The sequence below is a fragment of the Poecilia formosa genome, unplaced genomic scaffold (genome assembly GCF_000485575.1).
Source record: "Poecilia formosa unplaced genomic scaffold, Poecilia_formosa-5.1.2 Scaffold328, whole genome shotgun sequence".
Taxonomy (NCBI): Eukaryota; Metazoa; Chordata; class Actinopteri; order Cyprinodontiformes; family Poeciliidae; genus Poecilia; species Poecilia formosa.
In genome coordinates this window covers 680,964-694,911 of record NW_006800267.1, presented here as the reverse complement: position 1 = coordinate 694,911, position 13,948 = coordinate 680,964, and the positions used below count along the sequence as shown (strand labels likewise).

Sequence of the window (13,948 nt, the reverse complement as noted above, 5' to 3'; positions counted from 1 at the left end):
AAAAGTAGAAAGTATCCATTATTAAATCTACTTAAGTAAAGTACAGATACACGAAAAATTTACTTAAGTACAGTACTTGAACTTCCCACCACTGGTTATCAAACAGTACATTAAATTCAGTTCATTATTCAAATCTGTCTGTGGAAATCCAGCAGATTGAATCAAGTAATTAATAAAAATAAAATACATTGTATGTACTATGTTGTGATAGTCAGAACGTTGAGGTAAAGTTTTCCTAATAGGTGCAGTTCAGTTGACATGTGAAGGATGTGAAGGTCATTGAGACTGATTGGCCTGCAGTTGAATTTGTCTGAGCAAGGCGGCCTACAAACCTGACAGTTCTACCAATCACTCACTCCAGACGATTTGCATGTGACTCACCCTGAGGATGCAACAAACAAGATGGAGCTGGGAACTGCTAAACAAAAGCTACAAGAAGGAAAAGTTACATTGCTTAACTGAAAGCAGGAAATTTGTTATTAAAATAATATTTTGGCTTTACTTCAGGTTTGGTCCTAAACTTAATTAATTGGGTCAGATATAAAGTGTGCGTACGCACAAGAAAATGTGCGCTGCCATATTTTACACGCAAGTCGGCATGTAGAAAAATGAACGTGGCATAAATATACACTAACTCATTACTTGCTGAGAAAATGTGCACTTTTTTATAGACAGTAATAAACTAATAAAGCACCAAAACTCACCTAAATACACTGAATCCTGACTCATTTCAGTGTCATTTAATGCAAAGAGCATCAAACCCAATGTTTATGACTTTAATCTTTTATTGATTAAACTTAAACAATGAAACTGAACCACATACATCCTCATAAAATAAGGTAACACACACACACACACAAAATTAATAAATATAATAAAACTAAATGTTGTGAAAATCACAGTCGGATGTAAACAGTAAATTTCCTTGGTTTTCGTCTCGTCGGTCTACGCCCCGAGGCACAGAAAATGTCTGCCAATATTAAGGGGCACATTTATTCTGACTGAAAAAGAAAACATGGTTGGATCAGCAGATCAGCTCCAAACAGGTCAAGTTTGATGATTCTGACGGTGGACAAAGTGTGTAGAGAATCACACCTTGTCCACCACAAAGATATGTGTAACAGTGGAACAATGTCAACTTTGGCACTAATGGAGAACATCGCCAGTGATTGAGCATGTGTTGAGAGATCATATTGATCTGTTGGGACGTGTTGATGGTTTATTAGTCTTAAGATTATCCAGAGTGGTCACCCTGGAGCTCTGTCCAGAACTTGTCCCAGCCTTAAAGAAGGAGCAGTGGGTTAACGGTGCAGCTGGAGCTGCTGGCAGGTCACAGTCATCCTGCAGTCGAGCCATTCCAGCTTTCTGAATTCTCTTTTACGAACAGAAAGCATCTCCTTTCTGTAAAGGTGCAATTTATATGAACAGAATTGACTAATAAATGTAGTAGCATGTTGGCCTGGTCCAACACATGATTCCTCTATTAGGAATAAACTTCCACATTCCCCATTCAACACAAAGCTCTCTCTGAAACACTGTCTTTAAATACCAGCTGAACACTCTGCTGTTCAAACAAGTATTTCCACTTGGATTAATCAACACATTCCATCATTTTATGCTCTAAATGTCCTGTTTTGTTTTCTATTTGGAATGTTTTGTTACATTGGTTTTATTTTTAGTGAAGTGACCTTGTGTGCCCTGGAAAGAGTTTTTTTTTTTAAAATAAGTAGTAATTACTGTCAGATGCTACTAGAAGCAGGAACCGTTACCATGGTTATTTGGATGTGGTGTCAGCCTTCTGGGTATTTATCTTATGATAGACGGTCAGGGTTAGGGTTAGGGTTCACACCAATTGGGATCTTTGCGCAGCTGCATGCGTAAGAGCGACACTTTTCAAAATTTGTTCTTCACCAACTTTTAGCAGGAAAGTTGTGCATTCTTTTCTACATGAGGGCCCTGATGCTGTCAGTGATTCCAATCATCAAATCCAGAAAAAGTAAAAAGATGAGGGTAAAGAACCACATCTCCCACAATGCATTCAAAAAATGCTGTTTATCCACAGCAGCCATTATAGGATCTCTTATCTGCTCACTGAAACTCTGCAGACTTTATACATGACATTAGGCGATAGGTTTACAGAAAACATTCAAGGGATCCTCGGTTTTATTAAAGCAAACGAAAGAAGTGCATGAAAATTCAGACACAAGTTGGACTTTATAAGAGTTGTGAATGGCTCTAAGACAGTCTCTGGTGCTTCAGGCCATGCCTGTTAACCTCTCACTTACTTCCCAAAGCTTCTTTGCCAGGCCATCATCTCGCCCGTTGGCTCCAACCTGTTGCAGCGCACAGCTGGAGAAGTATCGACCACTGAGCGGCTCGATGCCCTCCTGGAGGGCGCAGTACAGGGTGGTCTGACATCCACCGCTGGGGTCCAGGAGGAACAGCTTGGCTAAGGGCATCATGAGGAGTTGCAGCCACTGGCTCAGATTACGGCACAGTTCTGTGTAGATTACTCCTGCAGTGGTCAGTGGCCAAAACCACAGCAAGCTTCACTGTAAAAGGCCTTACTAAACATTTAAAGAATTAAATGACATCATGAAACTCCAGCAAACCTTTACAGAAGTAGCAGGAGATGCAGCCACTGACCTGGGTGCAGGGTGTAACAGGTAACATCAGTGCCTTCCAGCCGGTTGGCCAACTCCCTGGTGAAGAGCACATTACACAGTTTGCTGTTACAGTAGGCCTGAAGGCTGGACCAGGCAGATTGGGGGGGCACCGCGTCTGTCTGTGGAGCCAGCCGCTGGAAGTCGATGCTCCCGATGCGGTGCAGGAGAGCAGACACGGTGATGACTCGGCTGGGGCCACAGAGCCTGAGCCGCTCCAGCAGGAGGTTGGTCAGCAGGAAGTGACCCAGGTGGTTGACCCCAAAAGCCAGGTCGAAGCCCTCCTCAGTGCAGCCAGGACCTAGAACACCTGAAACACAGAACCAATCGTGAGTTATTTTTTAGCTTTTTTTTATTTCTGTTTTCATGCAACACACAGTATAAAAGTTCTAACTGGGAAGCGACTGGTTGTTCAAACATCACCTGCATTGTTGATGAGGATGTCCAGTCTAGGTTCAGTCTTAAGAAAGGTTTCAGCAAAACTGCGAACTGACTTTAAACTTGCCAGATCAAGCTGCATGAACACCACCTGGGGGTTCCCGCTCTCCTGAAGCACAAAGCATCGGTAAGAACGGCTGCAGCAGGAGGAAAATACAACAGCATTCTCAGTTTATATTTTTACTAGTTTTAGTTCTGCTATCTGTTTTCTGCTCTGTGCTGAGCCTCATCTTAAATCACTGATTGCTTCCATTTCTGTCACTTCATATTCATGACTTTTCTAAAATAGGGAGAAATAAAATAATGAGTCCTCTATCCTCAACTTCTGCTTATCTTAGATCAGATCACAAAGGTAAAAAGAATCCTTCTCCCTAATGACACGCTCCAGCTCACTTTGGGAATCCCCAAAGTAATAAATGCACTGACTGCTGCTTTCTGGCTGATTGCTGATTGACAATCTTTAAAAAGGCCTGACTTGTCGATTCCAAATTTGGCCGATACCACTTTGTTTTGTCTGAAATGTCTCTAAATATAGCAAGAAAGTTGCTGAGATGGAAACAGTGTGGTGACTATTAACTGCAAGCATGTAGACATGACCTGGTGGGCCAGTCTGTCAGTCATACCTCTCTCACTGTAGAGCAGAAGAGGACAGTGGGTGATCTTTAGATCTTTACTGAGGTCAATCAGCAAAGGTTGCTGTTAAGATCGGCTTCACATGTAAGTATCGGCCGATCGCCAATCTTCCAAAATTAAGGAAATTGTTCCAAGTGGAAGAGCAGTGGCCCGTACCAGACCAGTCCTGGACCTCTTCAAATGTAAGTACATAAGACCATGGTAAAGTATGGTTGGGGTGGAGTTTCTGGCGTCAACAGTCCATAAATTTATGGAGTGAAAATAGTCTCAAAATATCTGTGCATGTATAAAACGATTTGTACGTGTGTAAAAATGGATTTGTAACTCGTGTAAGCATCTTTCTGTGTAAGTTTGGATAATGGATAGAGTCCTTGTCAAACGGCGTTTTGACTAAAGTCCGAAAGGTTAGAGTCCTTGTCAAACGGCATTTTGACTAAAGTCCAAAGGGTTAGAGTCCCAGTTGACGGCGTCTCAACTAAAATTCTACAGCTTTTTATTTCTCTCTCACTGTTTACGTTTTAATGATGTTTTTTAAATCTTTTTCTGTTTTTATTTTAATTATGTAAAGCACTTTGAAATGCCTTGCTGCTGAAATGTGCTATACAAATAAAATTTGATTGATTAATTGATTGGTGTCTGTGAAACATGATTGGTAAACCGTAAAAAGAAAATAAACCTTTTCCTACGCCTACAAATGTTGAAAAAAGTACGCACGAGTCGCCAAATACACACACAAAACTGCAGTTACGTACAGATCCGGTTACGAGTGCACAACTATTTTTGAGACTCTTTTCCCGCTTCCGGGAAAAGAGATGTAGATGGTGCGTTTAGATGCTAGTAGAAAGCTGGGTCATCTGAGTTTTCCTCCGAGTCTAGTGTTTTTATCCTTAGAACGTTTCTTACTGTGCTTGTACCAAAGTGGAAAATACGTTAGTTCGGAGGAAAACGGAATATCTGAGCACTTCCTTATAATATTCCAAAATTGTTAATAGACATATTGTGCATTTTGAATAGTACAGGAGACTAGGTGGTCTGAAAAACAACCACTGGGTGGCAGAATGGTTCGATGGCTGGAGGTAAACCAAGACACTTCGGCACAAGCACAGTGAGAAATGTTCAGAGGATAAAAACACTAGACTCGGAGCAAAACTCAGATGACCCAGCTTTCTACTAGCATCTAAGCGCACCATCTACACAAATCTGGGAGCTCCCAAAGCATGAAATGAGTCTCAAAAATAGCTGTGCACTCATAACTGGATCTGTACGTAACTGCAGTTTTGTGTGTGTGTATTTGGCGACTCGTGTGTACTTTTTCAACATTTGTAGGCGTAGGAAAAGGTTTATTTTCTTTTTATGGCTTACAAATCATGTTTCACAGTGTGGCGGGGTTCTCTTATGCTTGGACAAACAAAAAAATGAAGGGACGTCCAGGCAGGTTAAAAGCAGACAAAACAACAGTACCTTCAAGGTAAGAGTCCATCACCTTCACTATGATCTGGCAGGAGTCTAGCCACAGACTGCCTCCCTGTGGCGCAGAGCCCTGCTTTTAAAGCCACAGGCTCCGCCCACAGAAAGACCAATCAAGCAAACAAAAAAAAAACAATTACTTCTAACTCAAATGAACTATTAAAGGATACAAAACAGATCATAATAATAAGGAAAATAAATAAAATTGTAATCAAAAATACAATAATCAATTTAATAGAACTTGTAATCAAAAGTACAATAACCAATTTAATAGAGAACACTCGGTATGTTCCGATGACGTCATCACCTGACTCCTGATGCGCCACACCTGGAAATAACTCTGCTTGTAAATTTTTACACACGCACAGATATTTTGAGACTATTTTCACTCCATATAAATTGGGGTACAAGAAGGGTTACAGCCTGCAACAAAGAGCAACTCATGTTTGTTGTTGCAGTAGTATGACGCAAAGAGGCATCAGGTTCAACACTGCCTGCCCAGTGAGAGTCTAGCTGGTGGTGGAAACGCTCTCCTAAATACTCTGGATCATAAAATAGCGTACCAACCCCACCAACCCGTGCTGTACCACTCAGTGGAAATAAACTATTACATTCTGTGAAGTAAAAGCCCTGGCATGAAAGCAATCCCATTTTGGACAGCAGATCTCTGAATGGTCGGGTCTCTGCTGCATTTTGAACTGATTGGGTCTTACTGAGCGGATGTCAAACACTGCAGCCTCAGCCTTCTCCTTGTTGCGACAGGCCAGGATCACTCGAGCTCCTCTCTTTGCCAGTTCCAGGGCGGTACTTTTCCCAATGCCAGTGTTGCTTCCTAGGCAGTAAAACCAATTCACAAACACATCAAACTCAACAGCTGATACAGCAATTCTTCATCAGAAAGCTAACCAAAGGCAAGACCCAAGATCCTTTTACAGAATCATTTCTGTCCATAGCATACTCACATTTATTGCATATTTTAAATGAAAAAGTGAAATTGATCCATTAATATTACAACCTTGATCTACATAAGGGGAGTAGTAATGCTCCTGTAGCTACTATGGACTGTTATCCAGGTTGTGAAGAGAATCTTTCTGTGAGAATCTTTTTGACAAGAATCAATGATTAAAAATAGTGTTCTATGATCAACATCATCTTTCTAAAACAAATTCCATTTGCAGGGATATACCAGTTATTTTGGTTTGTTCAAGGTTAAAATATGTCAGTCAAGTCCAAACAGTTGCTAGTCATTCCACCTCTCCATCATTTCCTGCCTTTCAGGTCTGGTTATTTCATGCCCAACTTTTTCAAGTTTTATTAACCTGCTGCAGGGCGTTTGGTAAATCCAACCACTCACAGATTCTTCTTAAACTGCCAAGTGGACGTTTTCTACCCACATTGAATATATTGTGGTTTATTTCTCCTTGTCTAAATCTACACAAAAATATTTACAGACACAGGAGTGTTTACAGGTACTAAAGTGGAAGTAGAAGGGAGAAACTGACCTCAAGTAACCAAAATGAAATAAATGAGGAGCTGGAAGACCTTGGAACATCAGGATTCTACCAGAATTACTTACACTTTCATAGAAAAATAGACTTTATATTCAAATGACAGAGCTGTATGTCATACCAGACCTTCAGCTGTAGGCTGTTTTTCAATGTGAATCATGCAAAACAAAAAAGTATTTACAGTGCATTTATTGTTGTTTTTTTTACTGTAAACAGCCAATTAAACACTTTTTATTTTGCTTAATTTTTTTTATCATTATTGCTCATGCTCCCTCAGTCTCATAAATGAGATTTTCTAATCTTTTCCTTGATCCATTTTAAAGCAATCAAGCTTCACCCATCTTAGTCCAATTAGAGCTGGAAAACTTATGCATTTAATTTTATTTTATTGATCAATAACCAAAAGTGAAAAGAAAAATGAGCCCCAAAGTGTTTTATCACTGATAAATGTTGCTCTATCGGGACAATGTTATTCATAGATCTTTAAACTGACCCTATTGCCATCCTATTTTACTTTTTGTCAAGCAGTCTGGCAGTCTCACAGCTTAGGTTCAGATTTAAAACTGAATTGCTTTTATTTGACAATTAAAACACCAGGTTTGTCCCTACATGAGATAACCTATTTTCATCATCTGGTTCTTCTTGTTACAAAGCCTAAGTGCTTGCACTAATTACACTGAATAACATCCCTACTTCGTGTTTTCTATAAACTCTGTTACATTCTATTTCCTTTATTGGAAAAGTTTTTTTCCTTTCAAAATGCCAGATTAATAAACCGCATAAACTGCAAATGACCTCCAGGAGGAATGAAATCACACAGCATGTCTTACAATGGACTATGGGTAGAATACGGAAATGACTTTAAATTGATTGTGAAAACGTAAGAAATTTCTTGAGCTGTTTTATCCGCCTTTTCTGATAAAAAACGACCAAAACTGCAGAGGAATTTTTCCTGAAGCCGACGGAAGCGGAAATGGACTTTAGTTTCTTGTTTTGCTCTTTTTCAGAAGTTTTTTTGCATGTGGTTTAAACAAACAATGGATTCGTTTACCTGTAACAACAACAGTCTTCCCCTTCAGCCAAGCGGGACTCAAGCATCTCGTTCCTTTAAATAGGCCGTAAAAAACCAGAACATAGACCCAAACAGCTGCTGCTACCAGATACAAATACATGCTGGTGTCTGAGTCTGTCAGTGTTGGCCTCTCTGTCTTCTTCTTTTCTACACATTTGACTCAGGTCTTATGACTGTTGGGCAAATTACTGCCATCTTGTGGCCAACTAATATACCACTTTGCCAAGTACTCCATATAATCCAGGTGATTTTTTTCGGGTGTACTTTTACCCACAGTATTTGGTGCTCCTGAAGAGAAAGGGTTTAAAACTGTGAGACTGGCGGTGTTTTGTGGGTGTGTAACCGTCCCACCTCAACTGTTATAACAAAGAGGTGCAGTTCTTCCACCAGGAGGGGTCAGTGCAAGCAACCTGGGTTTGATCTCCCCTATATTTTGTAAGATGTTCTAAGCCTTACCTGACCTGCTGTGTGTTACTCTGAGCCAGTTGGTTCTTCATTTTCATTGTGAATTCTGCTTTTGCGGTCTGGGTGCCTCTTCTTAGGTCCCAGCTGTAGTTGGCTCTGTCTCCACATCTGGAGGCTGCATTTCTGGCTTTCAACAGATGTTGAACTTTGTTGGTCATCCATAGTTTACGGTTTGAATGGAGTTTGATATTTTTTTATATACCGTCACATTTTCAGTGCTGGTTTTGATATAACACAGTACAGCTTCTGTGTATTCTTCCAGAGACTGATGTGCGAAACAGTCCTGCATCCCAGCCAGATTGCCTTCTGGCCAGGTCTGAATGGTCTTGGTGTGCCTCAAAACTTTATTCTAACAGCCATGTATGCAGGGAAGAGAAACATATCACATTATATGTGATCTGAATGGCCTAGGTGTAGAAAGGGAACTGCTCTTTATGCTTGCTTAATGTTGCATTTGTTAAAGAGCTTGCAACGTGGTCAAATGTGTTGCTGGCTCTGGTGGCACAAAGCACATATCGCACAAATTTTGGCAACAGTCTATGAGCAAGCCTGAATCTAAAATAACACCAAGCTTATCTGGTTTTTATTCATGAAAATTTTCATTTTAGTGACTAAATGGTCATATGTTATAAAGTTGTATATTCCCCGAAGTTGGTACTGACAGATATTTCACCTCAGACCTTGACTGGTTCCTGTGGGTAAAACTTCACCAGAAAGCTATGATAATTTAAATGAAGCTCTTTAACAAGGGCCCAGTGTGATTAGTTTATAATGTAATTAAATAAATGATGACCAAATAGGCATTTGCACTTAGTGAACAAAGGTTTCACTGACTGATCCTGGCATGACTAAACATTTAAAAAACTGGGAGGGACCATGGTGAGGGGGAAGGGTTTATTCTAGATTTGCTTTTAAACCTGTCTTTACAAAACAATGGATACTTTGCGAAAAGTCCCCTCCTATAGTTCCACTGCCATCACAGAAAACTGATTGTCGCTCACACTAAACATTGCACAACACTGGTTTTAAGTGAAGTTTCTAGTCCTGAAAACACATTGTCTGTTTTTTGGGCTTACAAACACATTCCTACTGGGAATAGCAGCTTAGTCATAACCAAACCTTCAGGTTCCACTGGTCTGTCAGTGGAAGACGAGGTGTGTGAGCCGACCTCACTTCTATCTGATCTCATCTTTCCTGACAGTTTCACACAAAAACAAAGTACAATTTTGTTCATTTGCCTGCAATGCTATCATTTCCATTTTGCGTGAGCCACCTGAACATTAAGTTAGCACATTCGCCAGACTAGTCAAAAAAAATATCATGAAGAGAAGAAAAAAAGTATAATTCACGCCTGACTATAAGCGGCAAGACCGGCCAAACTATGAGAAATTAAAAATGTGACTAATAGTCCAGAAAATATGGTATCTAGCATCATACCCACATGATCCCTAAATAATGTTTCAGCCAAACAACAAAACGTTTCCCAGGAAGCTACAGTCAGATCCTAATCTCATTAACACATTTAGCCTTTCTGTAAAAGCTATACTTTAAAAGTCATTTACAAGATAATTTAAATGCACTCGCTGATTGAGTTGAAACTAAAGCAGCTAAATAAAGCCTCTAGAAAACAGTAACTAATTCCAACAGAAATAAAAATAAATTGTGATTGGAGCGATGCGTCCAGGTGTGAACCCTGTGTCATCCTCCCATGAGAGACAACACAAACAGCAATGTGGATCCACTGTCTGAAGAATGACGAGCTTCAGTTAGGGTTAAATATTTCTACATCAGCATCACTGTTGTACTTTTCCAGTTAGAGGTTCTTGACTGTCTGCTTGCTAAAACCACACAGTGGATATGTGTGGTATATGTGTCCTATATTTTATTTAAATATAAGATAATAATACTCTGCAATTCCGGAAAGACAGTGATTAGCGTTTAAGCTGTTTTATATGATTTTCATTAAAAACAGATTGAAGATTTAAGTAATCTCTGTTATTATTGATAAAACAGAATCTTAAATAATCAGGGTCTTTTTATGTCATTTGAAATATCTACTAAAGCATTTTCTCTTACGTCATCCAGGTAAGAAGCTGACAGTTGGATCCTGGCACCCCACCCATCCTGTTACCCCACCAAACCTGCGAAACCAGTAACCACTCAAGAGAAATCTCCCAACTGGTTATTTTCCATCAATGTTTTTTTTCCCTCTTTAAAAACATTTTGAAATCTTCAGTACTAATTCATTAGTCATTACTAAAACAGATGCAATACATTTAAAACGTGAACACAAACAGGTTAGACTTCTGGGTATGAGTAAATGTTATCCTTACACATTACACATCTAACAGAGATACAGACGAAGAAAGTTTAATCAAGGGGTTCACATCCGAAACACATCTGAGCTCTAGTGAAAACTGTTGCCTTCAGGTGGCTCAGAAAGACTCTTCAGACTTCCATTACTATACATTTGGTCATGCATTGTAATACTTGCCAACATTTCACCTTCCATCACTTGATTAGTTTTAGCCAAAGTTTTCAGTCAGTTAAATCAAGCGAGGCCATGAAGTTACACCTACTACCAGCTAGCAGAAAACACGGAGGCTTCTCCTACTGCCTTAGAGAAGGCCACACAGTCGCTCACTGATCTCCCACAGTTTCTTTGCAGCAGCATCATCCCTGGCTTTAGCAAACAGATCTCTAACGGTGCAGTTGGAGAAGTAGCGTCCACTGAGGGGTTCTATGCCCTCCTGCAGGGCACAGTGGAGGGTGGTCTGGCTTCCCTGGATGGTGTTCTTGAAGAAGAAGGCGGTGATGGGTTTGAGGATGATTTGTAGGAATAGGCCAGTGTTCCTACCAAGCTCTGAGCTGATGGCTCCTGCAACAACACAAAATAAATGAGGTGGACCGATAAATGATGCTTGTCACGCCTGGTTGGTAACCTGTTGCACAAATACAGCAGGTGAGTATGTCCCTCCCTGAAATCTCAGTTGTTCTAACATATTTTTAAACTTAATTCAGTAAGCATTGTACCTTGCAAACGCATAAATGTGTATGTGTCAGAGAGTTCTTCATCTGTTTCACTCCTCATAGTGGCTGTTTAACTGAACACGAGCAACATTTGTTCTGCTTCACATCACATTTTGCTGATTAACATATTTGTCAGGTCAAATGGAAACTGAAAGATCCTCCAGTGGATCAGAGAGAAGCATGTTGTTGTTTTTAGCTGTTTTTGGTGTACAGCACAACAGTGTTGTTTTAAAGTGCTTTATAAATAAAGTTGTATATTTTTGAAAGTCCTTCCAACAGGAGCAGACCGAAGCTGATTGGCTAACATGCACAGTTCAGAAGCCATTTGATTTGTTAAAGCTTGGTTCAAATTAGTTTATGCTCGCAGAATGCCATTTTGCATTTAGAACAATTTGAATGAAAAATATGGTACAGAGTCTAGAGATGAACTCAAATGAACTGGTGCAACAAAACTATATAAGAACTGAAACTACCTACAAACTGAACTAACACTGTTGAGACATGTGAGTCATAATCCTCCCATAAAGATGAATGGATGAGTGATCAGACCACAGAGATCACCGCTGCAACATAATGCTAAAAATGGTTTGACAACCAAACTCAATAACTCATATTTGAGCCTAACACAAAATACAAATAGCATGATTAACTGAGTCATGCATATCTGAACCTGCTTTATATCTATGAACATGCATTTTAGTAACTTAGACAAAAACTCTATGATGTATAAATGAGTTTGGATCAGTTACTTGACAGTGACCAAAACAGAGATAAAAGCTCTAGTATTCTTAACAGTTTCACTTTAAAACTCTGTGGTCTTCATTACAGCAGTAGCTATATTACTTCTTGATTCATCTGAACGACATCCACTGGGCTTCACTCTGTCCAAACATAAACTGCGCTCCGTTACTGACCTGGGTGGAGAGCGTAGCAGGTGACCTGAGTTCCTCGCAGCCTCTTGGCTAGCTCGTGGTTGAAGAGAACGTTGCACAGTTTGCTGTCGCAGTAGATCTGGAGAAGGTGTATGAAGGATGTCCCCAAGCCCAGAGCTTTGTGACTGTTCAGGCAGTCGAAATCTATTTTTCCAAAGTTGTGCGCCATGGACGACACATTGATTATCCTGCTGGGTGCGCACTCCTTCAGTCGGTCCAACAACAGGTTGGTCAGCAAGAAATGACCCAGATGGTTGACACCAAACATTAATCCAAATTCATCCTCTGTCTGACCCTGTAGGCAGACACCTGGGGCCAAATACAATGAGAGTATTCATCAGTAAAGATGTCAAGTTAAAAAGAACTTATTTCATCTGACCTTTCTCAGAGGTCATACTTTTTCCACATTTCAGATGAATAAAACAGTCAGGGCTATCTTGACTTCGCAGATCAAGCATGAAATCCTGTAGACTAAGATGATTGTGAAATAGCTGTCTAAGTATCTGCTATCAAACATTCTTATCATTTTGACAATTGAGAACAAAACAAGCAAACATAGCAGATGGGAAGCACCTGCTTTGAACAAAAGTTTAAAGCAATGGAATTTACTTAAAAACAGTCCTAAGAATAATCAGTCTTGATATCATGGATGATAGTGTAGATGGTATGTAGTTGAGCAGTCCTACCTGCGTTATTGATCAGAATGTCCAGTCTAGGTTCAGACTTCAGAAAAGACTCTGCAAAACTGCGAATAGACTTGAGATTTCCCAGATCCAGCTGCATGAACACCACCTGGCTACTTCCACTCTCCTGCAACAGACAAGAACCGGAGAGCAGTCAGTCAGCCTGCTCCAGACTAACAGCTAGTTTGTGACAGGTTGATTTTCCACAAAATGTCTCCATTTATTACAAATACAAATATCTCTATTTATTTGTTATTATCATCACAACCTTCCACTGTTCCTGGCCAAGAAAGAAACAGACAACTATGAACTCCTCACCCTTCTGATCTCCTCCAGAGCAGCTTCTCCTCTCTGCTTACAGCGGCAGGCCAGAATCACTCGGGCTCCTCTCTGAGCCAGGTCTATGGCCGTCGTCTTCCCTATGCCAGTGTTGCTGCCTGCAGATGAGAAGCAGCAGTCTCAGGCTAAAGTAAGGCAGGAGAGAAGAGTAGTAGAAAATAAAAAGTTGAATTACCAGTGACAATCACAGTTTTCCCATGAAGCTTTGCTTTGCTCGTGCATCTCTCGCCCTTCACCACAATGTGACGGTAAATATAAGCAATTCCTATAACGACGCCAACAACCAGGAGCACAACAGACATGTTTCCTGCCTCTGAGCCTCACAGCACTCTCAGCTCTTTTCCGTTTTAACATTCTCTGTCATTCCAGCCAGGCAGCACCCATGATCTTAGTGGGCGGGACTCCAACCCTCATCATCATCATCACACTGCACCACCCACAGAAAGAAAAGAGCCTAAAAATTCTCAGAAGATCCAGGTGATCCATGATGACTTAAAATGTAATAATGGGATAACAAACGTGACTTATCAACTTATTTTTTTTAAACAGAGTGTCAAGGGAGGTTTATGGTTGGACAAAGGAAGTTAAGTAGCTTCTTCAAAGATTTTTACGTAATTCTTTTCATCCTTGTTTGGATGACTTTTTATCCATACGGAATTGGATTCCTCCAGTTTACCATCAACAGTTCAGATATTTCTCCTGGCAACAGAAAATCTTT

The 13,948-nt window shown here is 40.2% G+C and overlaps 2 protein-coding genes across 4 annotated transcripts; both read right to left on the bottom strand.

The window, feature by feature from the left end:
• Positions 1–2,037: 2,037 nt before the first annotated feature.
• On the bottom strand, positions 2,038–7,942 carry LOC103152797 (dehydrogenase/reductase SDR family member 13-like). Of its 3 annotated transcripts, none has more exons than XM_016661438.1 (5): positions 7,761–7,942; positions 5,813–6,033; positions 3,087–3,210; positions 2,647–2,973; positions 2,038–2,515 (listed from the first exon to the last, which is right to left on the bottom strand). In XM_016661438.1, exons 1-5 carry the CDS (start codon positions 7,879–7,881, stop codon positions 2,256–2,258), a joined length of 1,053 nt encoding a protein of 350 aa, XP_016516924.1. In that variant the 5' UTR covers positions 7,882–7,942; the 3' UTR covers positions 2,038–2,255. The 3 variants fall into 3 exon arrangements, with proteins under 3 accessions (XP_016516924.1, XP_007573480.1, XP_016516925.1); XM_007573418.2 differs by having other exon boundaries at positions 5,915–6,033; XM_016661439.1 differs by having other exon boundaries at positions 2,403–2,567.
• A 2,658-nt stretch (positions 7,943–10,600) lies between these two features.
• On the bottom strand, positions 10,601–13,584 carry LOC103152796 (dehydrogenase/reductase SDR family member 13-like). Its single transcript, XM_007573417.2, has 5 exons — positions 13,406–13,584; positions 13,210–13,328; positions 12,895–13,018; positions 12,191–12,517; positions 10,601–11,124 (listed from the first exon to the last, which is right to left on the bottom strand). Exons 1-5 carry the CDS (start codon positions 13,530–13,532, stop codon positions 10,865–10,867), a joined length of 957 nt encoding a protein of 318 aa, XP_007573479.1. The 5' UTR covers positions 13,533–13,584; the 3' UTR covers positions 10,601–10,864.
• Between the last annotated feature and the right edge of the window lie 364 nt (positions 13,585–13,948).

Bases quoted from the DNA above. Each gene is read 5' to 3' on its own strand.
- LOC103152797 (XM_016661438.1), bottom strand. From the start codon at position 7,881: ATGTATTTGTATCTGGTAGCAGCAGCTGTTTGGGTCTATGTTCTGGTT. The intron at 6,034-7,760 runs GTAAACGAATCC...TTTACTGCCTAG, and splicing joins GAAGACTGTTGTTGTTACAG to GAAGCAACACTGGCATTGGG. The intron at 2,516-2,646 runs GTCAGTGGCTGC...TGACCACTGCAG, and splicing joins CTGTTACACCCTGCACCCAG to GAGTAATCTACACAGAACTG.
- LOC103152796 (XM_007573417.2), bottom strand. From the start codon at position 13,532: ATGTCTGTTGTGCTCCTGGTTGTTGGCGTCGTTATAGGAATTGCTTAT. The intron at 13,019-13,209 runs GTGAGGAGTTCA...TGTCTGTTGCAG, and splicing joins CTCTGGAGGAGATCAGAAGG to GAGAGTGGAAGTAGCCAGGT. The intron at 11,125-12,190 runs GTCAGTAACGGA...GTGTTGTTGCAG, and splicing joins CTGCTACGCTCTCCACCCAG to GAGCCATCAGCTCAGAGCTT.